This window comes from Dendrobates tinctorius, unplaced genomic scaffold (genome assembly GCF_039654945.1).
Source record: "Dendrobates tinctorius isolate UK_male_01 unplaced genomic scaffold, ASM3965494v1 ptg000143l, whole genome shotgun sequence".
Taxonomy (NCBI): Eukaryota; Metazoa; Chordata; class Amphibia; order Anura; family Dendrobatidae; genus Dendrobates; species Dendrobates tinctorius.
In genome coordinates this window covers 44,892,749-44,916,206 of record NW_027361810.1, presented here as the reverse complement: position 1 = coordinate 44,916,206, position 23,458 = coordinate 44,892,749, and the positions used below count along the sequence as shown (strand labels likewise).

The window sequence follows — 23,458 nt, the reverse complement described above, 5'->3', positions numbered from 1 at the left end:
GAGTACACAATGTTTCTGTCCCTGAGCCGTTTCTTGACCTCGATGAATTGTGCCCGCTGCTTCTGCAGTTCCATGGAAAAGTCCGGTAAGATGGAGATTACAGCATTATTGAACTTGATGGGACTTTTTAGTCGTGCAAGACGCAGAATGGCGTCTCTGTCCTTACAATTAAGGGGTTTTGTAGGGACCCTATGAGCTCTTTCAATAGCAAACATTGACGAGAATTCATCTCCCAGGGAGGCTGTAAGCCAGCCTTCCAGAAACTGCTCAGGATGCTGACCTTCTGAGCGTTCAGGCAGACCAATGATGCGGATATTATTCTGACGCATTCTGTTTTCCAAGTCACCCGCCTTTTGCTTCCAAGCATTCATGGAGCCCGCCACCTTCGTTAATTTAGCCTCCATAGGTGTAATGGTATCCTCCACCTCTGTAATACGTCCCTTCATGGCCATGGCCTGCATATCCTGACGAAGTCTCCCCACCTCCGTGTAAACATCCTCAATTTTCTCGGTCAGGGATGTCCTGGTCAGAGAGATAGCCTGCATCAATTGCTCAGACGCCTGTTTAAGGGTCATTTCCTCCTTCTCCGTCTCTTCCTCCCCCCAGACGGACGATTTTTGCGTTGGACTTGAGAGGAAGTATTTCTGTGGGGTCGTGCACTATCGGAGGGATCGGGTCTTACAAACTCTTAGTTTTTCTGCCGCTCCTGACCCCTTAAATCGACTCATGACTGGTTACAGTGAGATCCAATGAGACAACCAGAAATGCGTGCCTCGGACACTTCCCACCACAGAGGACAATCACAGCAGGGATATTAATATATAATTATAGTTCCAGCTCAGGCTGCAGAAAGGAGGCCACATAAAATTGTGAGCACTATTCTAGGAGAGTTCCTTGCGGTCAGGGGAGGGAGAGGGGGCCCCACAGACAGCAGCAATGGGGGAGGGTGCTCAGAGCCTCCCTCAGTAATGGCGCCAGCGAGTGCAGTGAGGAGTTAACGGAGGGGAAATAACACACGAGGCCCAATCTTTCAGGGCACTCACCGCATGTCCCCTCTATCTGCCAGCCGATGTATTCACTGCCGGCGGTGCAGCGGTGTGAGCCGACGCCGCAGCTCTTAGTAGCAGAGCTGCACGTCCAAGATGGCCGCCGCTTCGTGGGGGAGCAGGATCAGCCGCCCGCTCCAGTCTCCCGGGCCACCCGCTTACAGCAGCCACCTCACGTCCTCCTGCGGGGCACCAGGGGGATCCCGACGTCTAGGGGGTCCAGATAGCCTCAGGTGAGCCGCGCAGAAAGGGTCCAGATTCCAGGATATATCAGGATTCTGAGGAGCGCCCCTAGCAAGCGTCCTCTCTTGCTCGTTACATAGCCACGCCCCCCAGGATGAGATGTACTTTTGAATGACACTATTTCTTTTACCACAGAACGCACTCAAAAAAAAAAAAAAAAAAAAAAAAAAAAAGGAAAAAAAAATCAAAATGAAGGGAAACAGTGGAAAACCACCTTGCAATTCTGCCTTTGTTTTTGACTGTCATTTTTATGGGCTTCTTTGTGCTGTAAATAATATGTAGCAGCATAATTATTCAGGTCAGTATGATTACAGTTATGCCAAACTTGTATTGCTTATTATTAATGGCTAAACAAAATTCAGTACTTCGTAAAAAAAAAAAAAATAATATTATATTTTCATAATACAGACTTTTATGGTCATGGCAAAATTAGAAAAGTGGTGATTACTTAAACTTTCATATTTTTTTTTAAAATAACATTTTTACTTATATTTTTTAGGGTACCCCCCCTATGGGACTTGAACCTGCAATTGTTTGATCGCTTATACGATATACTTCAATACCACATTAGTGCATTATGTAGTGAGGCTGAATCTCCTATAAATCCCACAGTGGCATCTAAATAGTTGAACAGTAGTAAATTGGCGCTCGCTCTGGTCGCTGCTTTCGGAGACAGATCATGGCTGTATAACAACTGAAATCAGCCTTGTATGGAGGGGACTCAGCCTTTAATCCCACCATATAAGCCCACGTGCTGACATGGACTAATTATATGTAATATATTATTACATAGTTACTGTTCAGATCAATAGCTACCTGTGTAATCTACTAGCGCATGCTCATAGAGCAGGTCACTGATTGGGAACTGCGCAGATGACCAAGAGGTGTTGCCTATCATTGTGATCCTGCCTCTGATGATAAGGAGGCTGCTGAAAAGTCTTCTGTACAGAACAGGATGTAGGAGTATAAAATAGCTCCACAGTGTAGTGTGAAAATTACAGGATTTCTTTACAGTTTTTGTCTTTTGTTTTTATTCCTCCTTATGCTGTACGTGGCTTGTGGTCGAACCCTCATTGTGTATAGTCCAGCATACTTACTGTCTGACTGTGTCCGGATCGTCTGTATTTCGGTCTTTAAAATCAACTATCTCCTGGAAGCTCTGAACATACCTGCAAAACAAACATGTCAGCTAAAGAATCGTCTATAGCGATGCAGAGTGCTACCTTAAATATTCTGACGAAACGCAATTTGTGACAGCATAAAACATTTAGATTTTACAATTTCTATTACACACAAGGAGAAATTCGTGATCCCAAATATCGCCGACTTCTCACCTGACCATTTAGGCAGCCCCGAATGTCGTCCAAGGCCATGTGTTCCTGGACATAGACTTCGGTAAAAAGCTAAAGAGTGGAAGAAGAGCCCGGACCCAGGAAAGCGGAGATGACCGGTTTCTATAATTACATGTGGCAATGGTGTATTTCTGAAGACTTAATTCTAGTTTTACTAACACAAATGACAATTTTGTGTCAGTATTATGGAAGCAGCTTTCTTATAGGACAAGTTCATTACAGTCAGTTTGCACGCTGCTCAGGGAATATTCTGCACCCTTGAAAATTTTTGAGCTGTAATGTAACAGTCACATAAATCAGTTTGGTGACAGGATAAATGGACAATATAATGGCCATGCAATCTGTAGGAAACGGCTCCTTTAACCCCCAAAATGTGCCTGTCATGACCCTGTTGTCGGGTATCCTGGGACCAGGGGACCCTTCTCTGTCCCTAAGGATAGAGATGCTCTAGCTCGCCCTGTTCTCTGGATTACTTCTGATGGTGGAGACACCGGTGGCCATGTACCTTGCCTTAGCTCCTGAATCTGACCTCAGTCTGTACCCTTCCCCCACTCAGGGAAGAGGAGAGTAGTAGTGTACCGTAATACACCAACCAGACTAATTAGGTAATACAAACAGGGATTAGTGATGATGAGTGAGCATACTCATTGCTCGGGTTTTCCCAAGCATGCTCGGGTGTCCTCCGAGTATTTTGGCGTGCTCGGAGATTTCTTTTTCGTCGTCTCAGCTGCATGATTTGCGACTTGTAGACAGGCTGAATACATGTAGGGAATTCCCCAACAAACAGGCATTCCACACATGTATTCAGGCTGTCTAGCAGTTGCAAATCATGCAGCTGAGACTACGAAAACTAAATCTCCGAGCACTCCAAAATACTCGGGAGGACACCCGAGCATGCTCAGGAAAATCCGAACAACGAGTATACTCGCTTATCACTAACAAGGATAAAAGGAAAATACCAATCATACAAATATAAACAGAGGTAAACACCGGGGAGTGGAGGATGGGGCAAAACCAAAGTAAGAGAAGGAGAGGAATTAGCACACACCCAAAACCTAGCAACAGTCTCATATAAATCTATCAAACAACAAACCACCATCTCCAACCATGCAGCAACTCTGACAATGAGTGCTTGCCATGGCCCAAAATATATAAATGAGGGGAGTGGCCAACAGCGAACAGCTGAAAGCCTTAATGCAGGAAAGCTTCCAGGAGCTCTCAGCGCAGCAGGTTAACGGCTAAAAGAAACCTGCATAGTTTAAGGCTATGTGCACACGCTGCGGATTCACCAGCGGATTTCTCCGTGCAGATCAGCAGGTAAAACCGCAGGTAAAGTGACCTGCAGATTGGCCAGCAGTTTTCCCCTGCGGTCTGACACCTGGACAATGGAATAGGTGTCAAACCGCAGCGGAATCCGCAGAAAGAATTGACATGTCAATTTTAGCTGCGGATTTAAAACCGCAGCTTTTCCGCAGTGAAAAAACTGCAGCATGTGCACTGCGGATTGTAAATCCCATAGACTTACATGGTACTGTTCATTGTCTGCAGAACTGCTGCGGATCCGCAGAGCCAAATCCGCTGCGGATCCGCAGCGTGTTGTGCACATACCCTAATATGAAGGCGAAGTGCTTCCAAACAGTGCAGGAGTAGGAGAAATCAGACCAGGGCTGTGGAGTCGGTAAGCCAAACCTGCGACTCCGACTCCTCAATTTCCCTTACACCCAGGGCTGTGGAGTCGGTGCTCATTTTGGTGGAGTCGGAGTCGGTATAAAATGGACAGACTCCTAAAATGTATAATAAATTGGGTACAGTAGTTCAATGCAGAATGTGCTAAATATTTTTTCATAGCAATTTGGGAAAGTTATGAAATGTCCTATAAATGGCTGTTCTATTCCTGATCTAAGGCTACATTCACACACAGCGTTTTTCCAGGATACATTTTTCAGCTGCAAAAGCAGATCAGCTTTTTAAAAAATTGCATCACCTGAAAGGATTTTGAGCTCATAATGTTTTCAATAGCAAAAGCAGATTAGAAATCTGCTCTATCCATTTATCCATATCTGCCTATCCATATCATATCTGTACCAAAAAGAATGAAAGCCGGGTAGCACACAGACTAACACTCCTTTTTTTTTTAGCACCAGTCAGGTACACCTCATAGCTGCCCAAAAGGACGCCCAGGACAGGCATTGCTCGTCTTCAGAACACATCAACATCAACTGATAGTTGGAATAAATAGATTGCATTCATCACCACATCGTCTTAAGGTGCAGGGTTTATTTTCAAGTGTAGGGGTGTGCAGTATGAGGTTCTGCAGCAGCTGAGGTGTGCAGTATGAGATTCTGCGGAACCGTATGAGGTTCTGCCCCCCCCCCAGGTTTGATCCTGGCTACGCCCATAGTGTGAATGTAGCCTGAGGATCTAGGCTTTGTCTTAGCTGAGATAAGTCATAGTGTGTATAATATATATATATATATATATATATATATATATATTATTATATATATATACACACACACACACAGTACAGACCAAAAGTTTGGACACACCTTCTCATTCAAAGAGTTTTCTTTATTTTCATGACTATGAAAATTGTAGATTCACTCTGAAGGCATCAAAACTAGGAATTAACACATGTGGAATCTAATATATAAAGCTCAAGTGTGTGTATGTCCGGGATAGGCATCCGCACCGTCGCAGCTACAGCCACAAAATTTGGCACAGTCACACGTCTGGACCCCGAGAGCGTCCTAAGCTATGTTGTGAGGCGAAATTTTAACCCCGCGCGTTCCAATTCACCAAACAATTTTGCCCCTATCTACATAATGGGGAAAAAGTGTGTGCGTATCAAGCCCAGCCCCTCATTATGATGTCACAATGGTTGCCATGGCGACGCTGATGTCATCGTAGTTTGCAAGCTCCTCCGCTCATTATGATGTCATAATGGTTGACTATGGGATGGAGGATGTGTGATGGGTATATGTGCACTGGACTATGGGATGGAGGATATGCATGATGGGTATATGGGCACTCGACTATGGGATGGAGGATATGTATGATGGGTATATGGGCATGGGACTATGGGATGGAGAATATGTATGATGGGTATATGGGCATGGGACTATGGGATGGAGGATAATTATAATTTGCTAAAACTATCCACAGTTAGTTACTATGCCCGGGCAGCGCCGGGCTCTTCAGCTAGTTATATAATAAACAAAAAAGTGTGAAACAACTGAAAATACTGTATGTCTTATATTCTAGGTTCTTCAAAGTAGCCACCTTTTGCTTTGATTACTGCTTTGCACACTCTTGGCAGTCTCTTGATGAGCTTCAAGAGGTAGTCACCGGAAATGGTCTTCCAACAGTCTTGAAGGAGTTCCCAGAGATGCTTAGCACTTGCTGGCCCTTTTGCCTTCACTCTGCGGTCCAGCACACCCCAAACCATCTCGATTGGGTTCAGGTCTGGTGACTGTGGAGGCCAGGTCATCTGGCGTAGCACCCCATCACTCTCCTTCTTGGTCAAATAGCCCTTACACAGCCTGGAGGTGTGTTTGGGGTCATTGTTCTGTTGAAAAATAAATGATGGTCCAACTAAACGCAAACCGGATGGAATAGCATGCCGCTGCAAGATGCTGTGGTAGCCATGCTGGTTCAGTATGCCTTCAATTTTGAATAAATCCCCAACAGTGTCACCAGCAAAGCACCCCCACACCATCACACCTCCTCCTCCATGCTTCACCGTGGGAACCAGGCAGGTAGAGTCCATCCGTTCACCTTTTCTGCGTCGCACAAAGACACGGTGGTTGGAACCAAAGATCTCAAATTTGGACTCATCAGACCAAAGCACAGATTTCCACTGGTCTAATGTCCATTCCTTGTGTTCTTTAGCCCAAACAAGTCTCTTCTGCTTGTTGCCTGTCCTTAGCAGTTGTTTCCTAGCAGCTATTTTACCATGAAGGCCTGCTGCACAAATTCTCCTCTTAACAGTTGTTGTAGAGATGCGTCTGCTGCTAGAACTCTGTGTGGCATTGACCTGGTCTCTAATCTGAGCTGCTGTTAACCTGCGATTTCTGAGGCTGGTGACTAGGATGAACTTATCCTCCGCAGCAGAGGTGACTCTTGGTCTTCCTTTCCTGGGGCGGTCTTCATGTGAGCCAGTTTCTTTGTAGCGCTTGATGGTTTTTGCCACTGCACTTGGGGACACTTTCAAAGCTTTCCCAAATTTTCGGACTGACTGACCTTCATTTGTTAAAGGGAATCTGTCACCCCTTTTTTGAGATATCATATAATGATATCAATCAATTGTGTGTCACATAAGGATTCTCTTAGTACTTTTGCTTCCCCCTGACCCCGCACCTTTCATGCATAAATACCTTTTTTATATCGGTTCAGATGTATGTAAACTGCCGCTGTCCGGTCCGCTGGGCGGGGCTTATTCAACTGCTCCCCCCCTCCCTATCTTGCTCTACATAAGAAGAAATGCGTGTTTCACACTTTCTTGCTAATTATATAATTCCACATGTGTTAATTCATAGTTCTGATGCCTCCAGAGTGAATGTACAATTTTCATAGTCATGAGTGAGGTGTGCCCAAACTTTTGGTCTGTACTGTGTATATATATATATATATATATATATATATATATATATATATATATATATACACACACTCACTGGCCACTTTATTAGGTACACCATGCTAGTAAGGGGTTGGACCCCCTTTTGCCTTCAGAACTGCCTCAATTCTTCGTGGCAGAGATTCAACAAGGTGCTGGAAGCATTCCTCAGAGATTTTGGACCATATTGACATGATGGCATCACACAGTTGGTGCAGATTTGTCGGCTGCACATCCCTGATGCGAATCTCCCGTTCCACCACATCCCAAAGATGCTCTATTGGATTGAGATCTGGTGACTGAGGAGGCCATTTGAGTACAGTAAACTCATTGTCATGTTCAAGAAACCAATCTGAGATGATTCGAGCTTTATGACATGGCGCATTATCCTACTGAAAGTAGCCATCAGATGTTGGGTACATTGTGGTCATAAAGGGATGGACATGGTCAGCAACAATACTCAGGTAGGCTGTGGCGTTGCAACGATGCTCAATTGGTACCAAGGGGCCCAAAGAGTGCCCAGAAAAAATTCCCCACACCATGACACCACCACCACCAGCCTGAACCGTTGATACAAGGCAGGATGGATCCATGCTTTCATGTTGTTTACGCCAAATTCTGACCCTACCATCCGAATGTCGCAGCAGAAATCGAGACTCATCAGACCAGGCAACGTTTTTCCAATCTTCTACTGTCCAATTTCGATGAGCTTGTGCAAATTGTAGCCTCAGTTTCCTGTTCTTAGCTGAGAGGAGTGGTACCCAGTGTGGTCTTCTGCTGCTGTAGCCCATCTGCCTCAAAGTTCGACGCACTGTGCGTTCAGAGATGCTCTTCTGCCTACCTTGGTTGTAACGGGTGGCAATTTGAGTCACTGTTGCCTTTCTATCAGCTCGAACCAGTCTTCCCATTCTCCTCTGACCTCTGGCATCAACATGGCATTTCCGGCCACAGAACTGCCGCTCACTGGATTTTTTTTCTTTTTCGGACCATTCTCTGTAAACCCTAGAGATGGTTGTGCGTGAAAATCCCAGTAGATCAGCAGTTTCTGAAATTCTCAGACCAGCCCTTCTGGCACCAACAATCATGCCACGTTCAAAGGCACTCAAATCACCTTTCTTCCCCATACTGATGCTCGGTTTGAACTGCAGGAGATTGTCTTGACCATGTCTACATGCCTAAATGCACTGAGTTGCCGCCATGTGATTGGCTGATTAGAAATTAAGTCTTAACACACAGTTGGACAGGTGTACCTAATAAAGTGGCCAGTGAGTGTATATATATATATATATATATATATATATATTTATTATACACACTATGACTTATCTCAGCTAAGACAAAGCCTAGATCCTCAGGCTACATTCACACTATGGGCGTAGCCAGGATCAAACCTAGGGGGGGGGGGGGGGGGGCAGAACCTCATACTGTTCCGCAGAACCTCATACTGCACACCTCATACTGCACACCCCTACATTTGAAAATAAGGCCTGCACCATAAGAAGATGTGGTGATGAATGCAGTCTATTTAACTATCAATTGATGTTGATGTGTTACTGAAGACGAGCAATGCCTGTCCTGGGCGTCCTTTTGGGCAGCGATGAGGTGTACATGACTGGTGCTTTAAAAAAAAAAAAAAAGAGTGTTAGTCTGTGTGCTACCCGGCTTTCATTCTTTTTGGTACAGATATGATATGGATACAGACATGGATATATAGATAGAGCAGATTTCTAATCTGCTTTTGCTATTGAAAACATTATCTATGAGCTCAAAAACCTTTCAGGTGATGTGTTTTTTTAAAAAGCTGATCTGCTCTTGCAGCTGAAAAACATATCCTCAAAAAACGCAGGAAAAATGCTGTGCGTGAATGTAGCCTTAGATCAGGACTAGAACAGCCATTTATAGGACATTTCATAACTTTCCCAAATTCCTATGAAAAAATATTCAGCACATTCTGCATTGAACTATTGTACTCAATTTATTATATATTTTAGGAGTCAGACTCGGTCCATTTTATACCGACTCCACCAAAATGAGCACCGACTCCACAGCCCTGAATCAGACGCTGTGATCTTTTGGCTCCTGTCGCCGTAAACCCGTGACAATGCCTGTACGGGAATGGCTCCCTGCCCCACCAAAACCTCTCTGCCCAGGAAAGGCTCTCAGCCCCACCAAAATCTGTCTGTATGGGAAATATGACCGCGTACACTATAAAATTCTGAATTGGAGAAATATAAATTATTGCTTTACACAAGCGTTTAATGACCCTGCAAATAAAGTAATTAAAAAATATTTTGGTCATAAACCACAAATCAAATGTACCCAAGTCATTCCCTGCAGCCTTTGAAGCCTGAAACAGTTAAAGGAAGTTAAAAGAGCTGGAACATGTGCACAGCTAGTCATTTTGACATTACTGAGTATACGTTCATTCTTTTTAACTTTTGCTGAGCACTTTTTTTTTCAGGCAGACTCAAGGCAGAATAAACCTGAAAAAGACGTTGTATGCACATACCCTTAAAGAGTGTTTTTCCTGAAGGGCTTCTAGCAGCCTTTGGATGGGGCAGTGCCTCATTTGGAGCGGACTCCATCAGAACCCATTTCAAAGAAGGGTTTTCCAAACCCAATTGAAAATAAAAAAAAAGTTAAATCATCAGTTCACAGTGATGTCATGAGTTTCATTTTTACATGATAGATTTTGGAATGGATCCCGAAAAATCGTATCCATGTACAAAACCATAAACCCAGGGACTAAAGAGCTTATCTGCAACTCCAAAGGCCACGTTGCTAATTTACAATATTTACCGGCCACTGATATTTTTCCCCCACTGCCAGATTATCAGTATATCCAGATTACCAGGTAAAAGTATAAAAGATCTTCACGTTTATAGAGCGGACGGGGGAAGACGTCAGACTGTGCCGTAGATAGTCTTACCAGCTCTGCACCAGTTTGATAGAAGGCATCTTCAGGAGGTTGTCAGGAAGCAAACTAATTTCTTTCATTATATTTGCCAACCGTACGGGCAGTTCTTGCCGGAGAAATATAAAGGACGTCTTTTCGCAGGCATTTACCGACCCTGCAGAGAAAGTCATTAACGAAATATTCAATATATAAACCAGAAATCAAATGTATCCAAGTCATTGCTTCAGCACATTCAGCTTTTACCAATGTGGAGATCAGGTTTTGTGGAAGACATAAAAGCGGTGTATCATGGGAACCACTATGTCCTCTCTATACATTATAGACGGGAAGTCTGACAGGTCCCCTCTCTACCAGCCAACATGGAGAGTCAAAGCAGAAAGTGTTCCATGTTATAGGAGGACTCAATGAAATAATATTTTCAGTTTATTGGACACCTTTTATTTACCCTCAAAGTTACAAGTAGAAGCCTCTGGATCCCCGTGATCAGGTCCTTTTAGGGTGTCCTTCTGAACAAGACCGTCCTGTTGGTACAAACCCCTTTAAAAAAGTCCAGCATATGCCGCTTATAAGAGGTATACAGTGAGGTCCATATATATTTGGACACAGACAGCATTTTTCTAATTTTGGTTCTAGACATTAACACAATGAATTTTAAACAAAACAATTCAGGTGCAGTTGAAGTTCAGACTTTCAGCTTTCATTTGAGGGTATCCACATTAAAATTGGATGAAGGGTTTAGGAGTTTCAGCTCCTTAAGGCCAAGTTCACACGTACCGGAACTCTCGCGGAAATTACCGCGAGAATTCCGGAATTCCAGTCCGCGGGAAAAATCGCATTTTAAATTCCCGCGGAAAAACTAGCATTTTGCAAGCGTATTTAGCTTGCAAAATGCTAGCGTTTTCCAAGCGATCTGTAGCATCGCTTGGAGAACTGATTGACAGGTTGGTCACACTCGTCAAACAGTGTTTGACAAGTGTGACCAACTTTTTACTACTGAGGCCGCCTATGCAACATCAGTAGTAAAAGATAGAATGTAAAAAAAAAAAAAAAAATACTGTTATTCTTACCTTCCCGACGTCCCGCGCATCTGTTCCCAGTAATCCTTTGCGAAAATGCCCGCGATGACGTCAGTTCTCGCGGGATCGCGACGTCTCGCGGTAATTCGCGATGACGTCGCGCGAATGACCGCGAGACTTCGCGATCCCGCGAGATCGGACGCCATCGCGGGCATTTTCGCAAAGGATTACTGGGACCGGAGCGTGGAGAGAAGCGAGAAGGCTGCGCGGGACGTCGGAGGGTAAGAATAACAATATTTTTTATTTTTAATTCTATTTTTTACAGGGATATGGTACCCAAAGCCCGGAGGACAGTCTCCTCTCCTCCGGACCGTGGGTATCATCCGCAAATGTTCTGCTTACTTTCTGCATGTTGTGCACAGCCACATGCGGGAAGTAAGCGGAACAATGCATTCCTATGGGTGCGGGATCGCCGCGATTCCGCAAAATAATGAGCATGCTGCGTTTTTTACCGCGAAGCGATTCCGCCGCGGTAAAAAACGCAGCATTAGCACAGCATTGCGGAATCCCATAGGAATGCATGGGATGCTTATTTTTCGCGTTTTCGCGGCAAAATCGTGCGGTTAAAACCGCCGCGGAAACGCAAAAAAAACGCCACGTGTGAACTCAGTCTAACATGTGCCACCCTGTTTTTAAAGGGACCAAAAGTAATTGAACGTATTAAATAATTGTAAATAAAATGTTCATTTCTAGTACTTGGTTGAAAACCCTTTGTTGGCAATGACTGCCTGAAGTCTTGAACTCATGGACATCACCAGATGATGTGTTTCCTCTTTTTTGATGCTCTGCCAGGCCTTCACTGCGGTGGTTTTCAGTTGCTGTTTGTTTGTGGGCCTCTCTGTCTGAAGTTTAGTCTTTAACAAGTGAAATGCATGCTCAATTGGGTTGAGATCAGGTGACTGACTTGGCCATTCAAGAATATTCCACTTCTTTGCTTTAATAAACTCCTGGGTTGCTTTGGCTTTATGTTTTGGGTCATTGTCCATCGGTAGTATGAAACGAAGACCAATCAGTTTGGCTGCATTTGGCTGGATCTGAGCAGACAGTATGGCTCTGAATACCTCAGAATTCATTTGGCTGCTTCTGTCCTGTGTCACATCATCAATAAACACTAGTGACCCAGTGCCACTGGCAGCCATGCATGCCCAAGCCATCACACTGCCTCCGCCGTGTTTTACAGATGATGTGGTATGCTTTGGGTCATGAGCTGTACCACGCCTTCACCATACTTTTCTCTTTCCATCATTCTGGTAGAGGTTGATCTTGGTTTCATCTGTCCAAAGAATGTTGTTCCAGAACTGTGCTGGCTTTTTTTGATGTTTTTTAGCAAAGTCCAGTCTAGCCTTTTTATTCTTGATGCTTATAAGTGGCTGCACCGTGCAGTGAACCCTCCTGTATTTACTTTCATGCAGTCTTCTCTTTATGGTAGATTTGGATATTGGTACGCCTACCTCCTGGAGAGTGTTGTTCACTTGGTTGGCTGTTGTGAAGGGGTTTCTCTTCACCATGGAGACTATTCTGCGATCATCCACCACTGTTGTCTTCCGTGGGCGCCCAGGTCTTTTTGCATTGATGAGTTCACCAGTGCTTTCTTTCTCAGAATGTACCAAACTGTAGATTTTGGCACTCCTAATGTTGTAGCAATTTCTCGGATGGGTTTTTCAGTTTTTGCAGCTTAAGGATGGCTTGTTTCACCTGCATGGAGAGCTCCTTTGACCGCAAGTTTCCTTCACAGCAAAACCTTCCAAATGCAAGCACCACACCTCAAATCAACTCCAGGCCTTTTATCTGCTTAATTGAGAATGACATAACAAAGGGATTGCCCACACCTGTCCATGAAATAGCCCTGGAGTCAATTGTCCAATTACTTTTGGTTCCTTTAAAAACAGGATAGCACATGTTAAGGAGCTGAAACTCCTAAACCCTTCATCCAATTTTAATGTGGATACCCTCAAATGAAAGCTGAAAGTCTGAAGTTCAACTGCATCTGAATTGTTTTGTTTAAAATTCATTGTGGTAATGTCTAGAACCAAAATTAGAAAAATGTTGTCTCTGTCCAAATATATATGGACCTAACTGTATTTGGCCACGTTTTATATTGCAGTGCCAAGTGATAACTATCGGTGCTTGCGTTGCAATATGAACGGTATCGCAGCCATCACATGAGCATCTCCAAAAATCCAGACCTCCTGCATTCACCGCGACCCACCAGCATTTAGCACTATAAAATGGGAATTTTAATGAGGCGTGGGCCAAGTTGGTGTGTAACCTAATCATGTAAATATACCCTAGTAGTCCAGAGCTGAAATCACAGTTCTGGTTATTGGAAACAGTCAGGAGGCTTGCAGTCAGAGACATCTCTAATGGGTTGACAGAGTCCTACATCATTACATCATTACTATACAATGTCTGGAGGAAAGAGGATGCTTCCCAGAAAGCAAATCACCAAAGCTATGAGAGCTGGGAGATTTCAGCTCTGAAGCTTTAAACTGTGAATGAAAGGGCTTCTGCGTCAAGATCCGGGCGACGTTACCTGATGTGGCATCTGTTGACTGCATGAAAAATCTCGCAGATGGCTGGCACGCATCATGCACATGTCCTAATAATTACAATAGGAACCGATAGCGATACTTTCCAGTGCCCGACAGACGACAGAGACGCCACATTGTGGCCACACTTCTCAACCCAAAAAATGAGAAGAGCTGAATAATGTCTTTAAAAAAAAAAACAAGTAGAGCCATGCATTTGCAGATTTCTCCACTTCTTGAGTAACGACCTAAATTCTCATTAATTGGCACTTTATACTAACATTGTGCCCAGCCCCCATTAGAGGAGAGCGGGCACACAGACACTGCTGGCTCCTTGCCCTTGAGGCATGAGATGAAGGTGACACATTGCTGGCTATTTATAAGCCCAGGACCTAGTCTGCTGTATTCTGACCACAGCGGCCATTCACAGCACAGAATAGGCGATCGCATGGCAGCTCATTATGTTACTGCAGCAATGAATCAGCACAACAGGATGGTCGGGGTGAAGGGCCAGAGAGCAGGTCAATGGTAACCAGCCATGCACGGAGCTGGAGGCAGGAATATAGGAACGGCCTAAATAGTGACTGCCAGCTCCAGTATACGACAATCCCCGGCTGTAATGTTAGACTCTGGGATAGCGATGCACAAGCAAAGGCTGGACAGTCATACAACAGTGACCGCCATATACAGCATGTCCCCCACATTACTACCTACCGGCTCTCATTCCTCAGTTGTATGAATAGAAACTTTCTCGCCCCATGAGCTTGGCTTGTCCCTCATTAAATACCATATGTTATTTTATAAGATACAATGTACCAGTCCTGTGAAGTACAGAGGACATATACAAATCAAGCCGGAAGTGCACTGGGGGCGTGGCAGTGCACTTGGAAGAAGCCGTTCTTGGGTACTGCAGAGCCAGTGAAATGGGAATTAAGCTGCAGTACTTGAGAATTAACACTACACCTTGAACGAGGCAGCCCGGGCGGCCAGCGATACTGATTGCTATACAGTGCAGTCCTAGCACCCAGACTGGAAGACGTGACGATTCTTCACAGAGCAGCATTAGCTGAAATCACATCATGCCCGAAAATGTATAAATGGTCAACTGGACAATGGTTTAGTGGATGAGGTCAGATTGCTTAAAAACTAAGAAGGGGGGAGCCTGGCCTCTAGATAAATCAGCAGTTGTCAGATGTCCAGCGATCACCTATGTGTCCACAGATTCACTGAGGAGCCGTCACCTCTTCTATCTGATACGATCATTCCCTATGAAATAGCAGCTCTGGAGCCTTGTCTTATTATAACTCTGTGTCTTACTATTAATCCCTCTGTTGTTCCTCCTGAAAATGTATAATCATGATAGCAGCTTGCTGCTACACTGCCCTTCTTGATAATGGTGGGCTGCCGCACAGATTCACACTGACGTCACATAGTTTAAAATTTAGTCTAATTGATGAAGAACAGAGATGATGCCGGAGCGACGGGCTCATTCTTATTATGAAGGATAAACAGCCTTTGCCCCATTTTTCCCTTTAAATAATAGGGATGATACAAGTAAAGTGGCCCCCCCACACACTAATTAAAGAATGCATCCCCCCTACTCTGGAACTCTCTACCACAACATATCAGACTCTCGCCTACCATGGAAAGCTTCAAAAAGAACCTGAAGACCCACCTCTTCCGACAAGCCTACAACCTGCAGTAACCACCGACCAAACCACTGCACGACCAGCTCTACCCTCACCTACTGTATCCTCACCCATCCCTTGTAGATTGTGAGCCCTCGTGGGCAGGGTCCTCTCTCCGCCTGGACCATTCAATGACTTATATTGTTCATGATTGCTGTACTTGTATGTATTATGTATACCCCTCCTCACATGTAAAGCGCCATGGAATAAATGGCGCTATAAAAATAAGACTCCAATTACATCAAGCATCGTAATCCTAGATTAGCGTTTCTCATATATCTGCATTGTCATGTTCCTCTGTTATGCCTCCTGGAAACGTAGGAGTAATCTGACAGCTGGGGGAGTGGGTGTAACTACACACAAAGCTACTGACCAATGAGCTGCTAGAATCGGAATATGTATGGGATACACCCCTTTGACATGACGAATAGTACCACCCAGTTGTTTATTTGCTTCCAGGAGGAATAAGAGAGGAGCAGAAATACGAGCGAAGAAGCTCTGGCATTACGTCCCGGCATTGAGTGACAGGCGCGTCGGGGGAGGCGACAGGCGCGTCGGGGGAGGCGACAGGCGCGTCGGGGGAGGTGACAGATCGCCCTTCTGCCCCCCCAGCCTGGAGCACAGCAGCGGTGACACTGCCCCCTGTGGACAAGAGCTGCACAGGCTGCACTCACCCTGCAGTCACACACTGGACTCCAGTGCAATGAATGAACTCACCAAAATCCAGGAACTGCTTCATGGACAGGGGGGACGGGGAGAACTTGGAGTAGTAGTCCACCAGAGTGGGGGTGCCGCTGCTGGTGAGGGGGGCACTTCTCATAAGGGCCCGGAGGAGCCGCATCTTGTGCTCCCGTAATATCACCTCTAGATGGCGCTGCGAAATCCAAATGCCACGCACCCAGTACAGTCACATCAATGCCCGTGCACCAGGACCGTATCCTCCCCCACCGAGCGCCCGCTGCGTCCTCTCTGGGTGAAGGATTCAGGTTCTCCCCTCTCACATACACGTTTCTCCAGCCCCAGCCAATCACACAGCCAAAACAGCAGCAGGAGGCGTGGTTCCGTGAATAAACAACCGGCGCCATCTTTGTCCTCTCAACCAATCAAAAAGAACAAAATAGGCTACGTGTGACTACGAACTACCAATCAAAATTCTCCAACCCCAGCCAATCAAAATGCCAAGAGAGGCATGGTTTCGTTGATTTAAACAGCCAGCGCCATCTTTGTCCTCTCAACCAATCAAAGCAATCGAAAGAGGCAACGTGAGACAGCGCAGCACCAATCAAAACGCTTCAATCCCGTCCAATCGGAGACATGGTTTCGTAATTTAACCTCCATCTTTGCCATCTCAGCCAATCAAAACGATCAAAACAGGTCACGTGGAGCGACGCACCTGCAAATCAAAACCCTGTATGTATCAAGTGATTTTGTATTTTAACAAATCATGGCGAACGGCAGGTGACCTATCAACGAGAGTGGGGGAATCTGGAAGAGAACGTCACACTCTCAACGCGTGCCAGAGGATAGCGATGGAGAGGGACAAGTGCAGTGGAAAAGATTAAGAGCGCCCTCTACTGTGTGTGGGGTGGAAGAGACTCAAAATACACACGCAAACCAAGCTGGCAGCTTTAGAGCGCCCTCTGCTGTACAGGAAAGGGAAAGCAACAACTTGTCTGGAAATTGTTTAGTTTTATTCACTAAGTAAATAAATGATTCTGTGTAATCTAATGGAGTTAAAACACTTCTAATGTAAATAATGGAAAAAAGTATCAATTTCACTATTTTTTAGAGCTTTTTGTTTTACGACAATCTGCTTTAAAAATGACCTGGCTAGACGATGCCAAATGAATGCGTTTTTTTTCCTATTTTTAGCAGCTAGTTTTATTTTTTTACGCTTTGAGGGGGTTTAAGGCATTCATTTTGCAGTAAAAAAATCACCTGTAAGCATCAGCCTCCAGGTCGGTACGGTTACGGTGATACCAAACATGTCGAGGTTTGTTTGGTTTTTTTACTGTTTCATTGACTTAAAAAATTCTTAACTTGTAAAGAAAAAATAGTGTGAGTTTTTTCATACCGTGTCTATTTTTTTGTCAATGACACTGTGTGAGGGCTTGGTTTTTGCACACCGAGCCAGTCCTTACACTGGCTACCCATCCACTCCAGAATCCAGTACAAACTTATTACCCTCACCCACAAAGCCCTCCATGGCTCAGCACCACCCTACATCTCCTCCCTTGTTTCAGTATACCACCCTACTCGCGCCCTCTGTTCTGCTGATGACCTGAGGTTAGTATCCTCAATAGTCAGAACCTCCCACTCCCGTCTCCAAGACTTTACACGTGCTGCGCCAATTCTTTGGAATGCACTTCCCAGGTCAATACAATTAGTCCCCAATCCCCACAATTTTAAGCGTGCACTGAAAACGCATTTATTCAGACTGGCCTATCGCCTCAACACATTAACCTAATCTATCCCTGTGTGGCACAGCCAAAAGTTTTACCATAACCAGGTTCCCCGTATCATGTTCCCACATGCTTTATGCATCCATTAGCCCTCTGTGTCTGTACTGTTACACACTTAACATTATGGCTGGTCCATACAATCAGGGCAATTGTTACCACCCACCTTTCGTGTCTACCTCTTTCCTCATAGACTGTAAGCTTGCGAGCAGGGCCCTCATTCCTCTTGGTATCTGTTATGATCTACGTGATTATTGTTATGCTGTAATGTCTATTGTCTGTACAAGTCCCCTCTGAAATGTAAAGTGCTGCGGAATATGTCGGCGCTATAGAAATAAAATGTATTATTATTATTAGATTTCATTGGGGTATATACCTCACTTGATAGCGTTTATCGCATTTTTCTTGGTGGTGCTGTGGCATCTTGGGTTTTTCGGGTTGTTTTTTGTTTGTTTTGCGACATTTCAACATAAAAAATTTCATATTTTGATACATTAGAATTTTACAGACGTGACAATATCAAATGTTTATTTTTTTAAAGAGCACCTGTCATTAAAGTCACGCAGCCCGAATCACCGCATGAATCAGAGCCTGATCACAGCCTTGTATGTTTTCCGCTCATACACTGCAGCATGTCCGATAAAACATAGTTTTAGGCTGCTTTTCCACAATGACTTCTCGGTGAGTATTTTACACTGCATATTTTCGAAAAATGCAAACAATCATGCAGAAACAACATCAAAAACTCACCAAAAATTCATGTTGGGAAAGGAGCCTTAAATAGTGATGGGCGAGTAGCATCGTTGCTCGGGTGGTCTCCCAGTATTTTGGTGTGCTCGGAGATTTAGTTTTCGTCGTCTCAGCTGCATGATTTGCGGCTGCTAGACAGCCTGAATACATGTGGAGATTCCCTAACAAACAGGCAATCCTCATATGTATTCAGGCTGTCCAGCAGCCACAAATCATGCAGCTGAGACGACGAAAACTAAATCTCCGAGCACTCCAAAATACTAGGAGGACACCCGAGCAACGAGTATACTTGCTCATCACTAGCCTTAAAGGCTGGGGACTATAGGGAGAGACCTGACTAGTTTGGCACGGCCCCCAGTTGGCTTCTCCACACCTTGCTGTAGTCGGGCTCATACGTGCGAGAAACTCTGATGAGTCTCGCACGTCAATACCCATCACTGCTGCCGGCACTCGGGAGTGGAGCCTGCAGCTGCATGTATTTCTATGTAGCTGAACGCTCCGCTCCCGAGTGCCAGGTATTGACGTGCGAGACTCGTCCGAGTTTCTCGCATGTGAGTGTGAGCCCTTCTGTGTACATCAGGAGAGAACTATTAATCACCTGGAGTATGGCAGATAGAAGCCAGCCGGGGGCTATACAGGACTAGTACTAGAACATTATATGACTTATACCTGCATTTGACATCATTATTTGTCTTTTTTCTGTGCTATGATGTTATATTGTATACTTTGACCTTCACGCAGAATTTTCTTTTTATTTAACCAATTACAAGCAAGAATGTTTATTTGCCTCCTAAATGTAAATAGTCTTCATTAAAATGATTCTACCGTTTTGCTGATTCTCTGTAAATTCTTAATGTGTTACAAGCTCTCTGCTCCGCCCTCCCTTAACTAAATATTAGAGATCGCAGCAGGTAGGGGGTTGTGCACAGATCTGTAAAAAGGTGGATGGGGGGAATAGCACATACAGTCTCAGGGAGGGTAGAGGAAGCAGGCATTACAAAAGGAAGAGCAAATAATTGCAAGATAGAAGCAGCGCTGATATATAGCTAATATTCTTACACCAACCTATATTATTGGCACAGAGACGCACAAGGAGAGAGGAATCTGAAACTTGGATCTGGCTGCAAACTGTGCACCAGGGTATGAAAATAAATGAATGAAGAATTCAGACTGATACATAGTTAATGAAATTTTAGTAATACATGTAAAAACAAACTTTCCACATCAAGGATGTCCATAATTTTTATCCAAAGCCATGTTGCAAGACTCGTTATAGGGTTGATTGTGCCTTGTAGGATCGCTGCTTCCAACAGGTGGCGGTATAGAGTTCAAGTCCTCATTCTCGCTGAAGAGGCAGTTTGCATAGTTCTTGTATGATGACATTGTATGATCCCCTCCCTGACAGCACCATCTTAGCCACCATGGATGTCGAATCCTTATATACCAACATCCCACACGAAGATGGACTAGCCGCCTGCCAAATGTTTCTTGAGGCCAATGGGAACCCCTCCAAGTCTGTAATAACACTTACCAGATTCATCCTCACACAACTTTTTCGATGAGGAGCTATACCTACAACGCACCGGCACCGCTATGTGAAGTAAAATGGCACCCCTGTACGCTAACCTCTTCATGGCTAAACTGGAAAATGACTTTTTAACATCTTGCTCCATCAAACCCTTTGCCTATTTCTGTTACATCGATGACATCATAATAATCTGGACTGAGCCTGAACAAGAACTTCTAAATTTCCATGACAAATTCAACAAATTTCATCCAACCATAAACTTGACATTGGACCACTCAAAAACAAAAATCAACTTCCTAGACACCACCATAAAAATCCAAAATGGTTCATTCCAAACATCAGTGTTTCGGAAACCAATTGACCATCCCACATACCTCAAATGGGACAGCTTCCATCCTAAACACATTAAAATGTCCATTGTCTACAGCCAGGCCCTCAGATATAACCGTATCTGTTCCAGTCCTAAGGACAGGGATGAACACCTAACCCAGCTTGAAATGTCATTTTTAAGTCAAGGTTACCATCCCACCTCCATTGATGATCAGGTCGTTAGGGCCACAAGGATCCCTAGAAGTCAAGTACTTCAATACAGAAAAAAAGAGGAAAATCATTGTGTACCTCTGGTAGTGACCTACAACCCACAGCTTGAAATACTGAGAAAAATGGCTAAGAAACTTCACCATATCCTACACAAGGATGACCGGTTAAAAATACTATTCAAAGACCCCCCCTTGCTATGTTACAGACAACCTCCCAATCTAAGAAACATCATTATCCGAAGTTCAATGCCCTCAGATTCACCAAGAGGAACATATCCTTGCAATGGGAGAAGTTGCAAAACCTGCATTCATATAGAGACCAAAGACAAAATCCAAATCCCCAACACACAGCAGGACTATAAGATCCCAGGGACAGTCACATGTTCCTCTTCCAATGTGGTGTAGTTAATTCTATGCAATATATGACCTGTGGGTGGCCTCTATGATGGAGAAACAGGACAGAGACTGAGAGCAAGGATGAGGTCTCATCGTCATACAATTACAGACAAAAAAAACATTTACCTGTGGACAAACATTTCTGTGGTCCAGGACACAACATAGACAATATGAAAGTTGTCATCTTAAAAGGCAATTTTAAATCACAAAACATCGCAGGGTGTGGAAATACAAATTCATTACAATCTTTGATTCTATTTACACAGGACTCAATTTGTCAGAAGGACTCATGACCCATTACCAAATCTGAGCTATTTCCTCCAAATAGCCCTTTGATCTCACAGAACTTTCACACCACTGATGTAATCTTGCCTAATTAAGGATTCTCTCTTCAAGCTAAGTGTTTGTTTATTGAAATGTTCATGTATCACACCATGCATGTGCTTTCTACTGTATATAAATGAGGTGTCTTCAAATATTTTGTTATAGCAGCCTGATGAAGAGAGGTAAGTTGTCTCGAAAGCTTGCTTTGTAACATCATTCACTATAATTTGTTAGCCATTAAAAGGTGTTACACCCACAAGATTCCTATTTTGTTTCTCTCACTGAGAGCACTCTATATATTTTTTTTCTACTGGCTAACACGGTACCAAACCACTTTTTTCGACATTACTGTGTGCATTCATTTTGTAGAGTATTGTGTTTGCAATGTTCTGTGACCTCACTGTTTCTATAATTTCTTTTCTATGTCTTCTCTGAGTAGACTATTCCTTATCTGTGACTTTACAATGCAGACTGCAGTAGTCCTAGTCTGTTACATCCCTATGTGCATTATGCCTGTGCTGCGACATCATTGTGTGCATGATACCTGTGCTGTAAATTCATTGATATTGCTATGAACTTACAATATTGCTATGTGGCAAAGTTATGCCCCTAGCAAAATCCTAAAGAGAGAAACTGGAATATAAATTGGTATACATGCAACGTATAGGCGCATGTTCATACTGGCCACTAAATAGGTTTTGTCTGTTTAGTGGCCAGTGTGAATGTGCGCCTACACGATGCATGCACACCATCTTATATTCCAGTTCATCTCTTTAGGTTTTTAGTTCAGCTATTTTCTACTCTGTGCAAATAAGGGTGCGGCCTTCCTTTTCCTTGATCTGCACATTACATTATGTAGCTCCCCATGTCTGGGTGTCCATTAGTCGGGGTCTTGGCACTGCCCAGCCCTTGTTCACATTTACATCATTTGACATATAGTAAGAATTTAATACTAGAGGTCAGGACCATCCCGAATAGGGTCACTGTGACGTGGTGGGATGGGGTTTTTTTCCCCGTTTTTTTTCTAATGAAAATTACGTTAATGAATACCCTATGTTATTTTCATGCACTGTTTCTATTTATTTACTGCAGGGTAATTTCTCATTTTGTTTTTTATTATATGCCCCTACATATTTACTGCCATGTTGAAAAGGACGTAGTTGCTATTACAATTATTAGGGTGCAGTCAGATGGCCATATTACTTGCGTAGCTCCGCAATCCTTGAGCTTTCCTGAACTGAGCATGACAGCAGCATAGAAATACATCACGCCGTCACGGTCAGGTCAGGAGAGGTTACTGTGCACAATCCCGCTGACAGGTTCCCTTTAATCACTGCTTGGAGAAGTGGATTTGAAATAGTTCAAAGACGATAGGTTCGAAGAGCCAGAATGGTTTCATATGTATGAAGATACTGATCCTCCTTGTGGAGATCCATCTGGGTAAGCAGTCAGCAATGCTCCTTCAGATAATGACATTTTGCGCTCCGGCAGAAGGAAGGGAACAGCATCTCTAGCACCACTTATTGGTAGCTACTGTACAGACTTTTCCATACTTGACAACAGTCTGTATTTTCCAGAGATGACCCACAAAAGGCCCCAGAGTGGGCGTTTTTTTTTATCTGGTGTTCCTGGACCTTTTCATGGAGTTCATGGTGGAATTTTCAGTATCTTGTTTTGAGAATTAAAATATTAGTAGGTATGCAATCTTCAAACTAAGGTTCCATTAAATGTATGAACAGTCCTAGTGCAAATGTACGTGTGCCACAAATAAAACCAGTATTTTGGATCTCCAGGTCCTTCACCCAGCTCTACCTTCAGTTTCACAGCTGCTTCTCTGGACCCCACCATCATAACTGCACTTCCCATTGCTTCACCATTGCCTACAACCCATTAGTGCAGGCCACAGTGACTGTGTTTGAGCCTAATCTTCTCACACACTGGATGGGCTCCTCTGGCAAATCTACAGTCCTACATTAGAGGAGTAGGAATGAGAG

General features: G+C 44.1%; 1 protein-coding gene across 2 annotated transcripts in view; it reads right to left on the bottom strand.

The window, feature by feature from the left end:
* Positions 1–16,520, bottom strand: part of PDK1 (pyruvate dehydrogenase kinase 1) — a 76,314-nt gene extending 59,794 nt beyond the window's left edge. For both annotated transcript variants that reach the window (XM_073545895.1, XM_073545894.1), the window contains exons 1-3: positions 16,186–16,520; positions 10,189–10,330; positions 2,387–2,458 (exon numbers count right to left, since the gene is read on the bottom strand). In XM_073545895.1, coding sequence (XP_073401996.1) covers positions 2,387–2,458; positions 10,189–10,330; positions 16,186–16,309 — 338 coding nt within the window. In that variant the 5' untranslated portion in view covers positions 16,310–16,520. The remainder of the gene's footprint in view (positions 1–2,386; positions 2,459–10,188; positions 10,331–16,185) is intronic.
* Between the last annotated feature and the right edge of the window lie 6,938 nt (positions 16,521–23,458).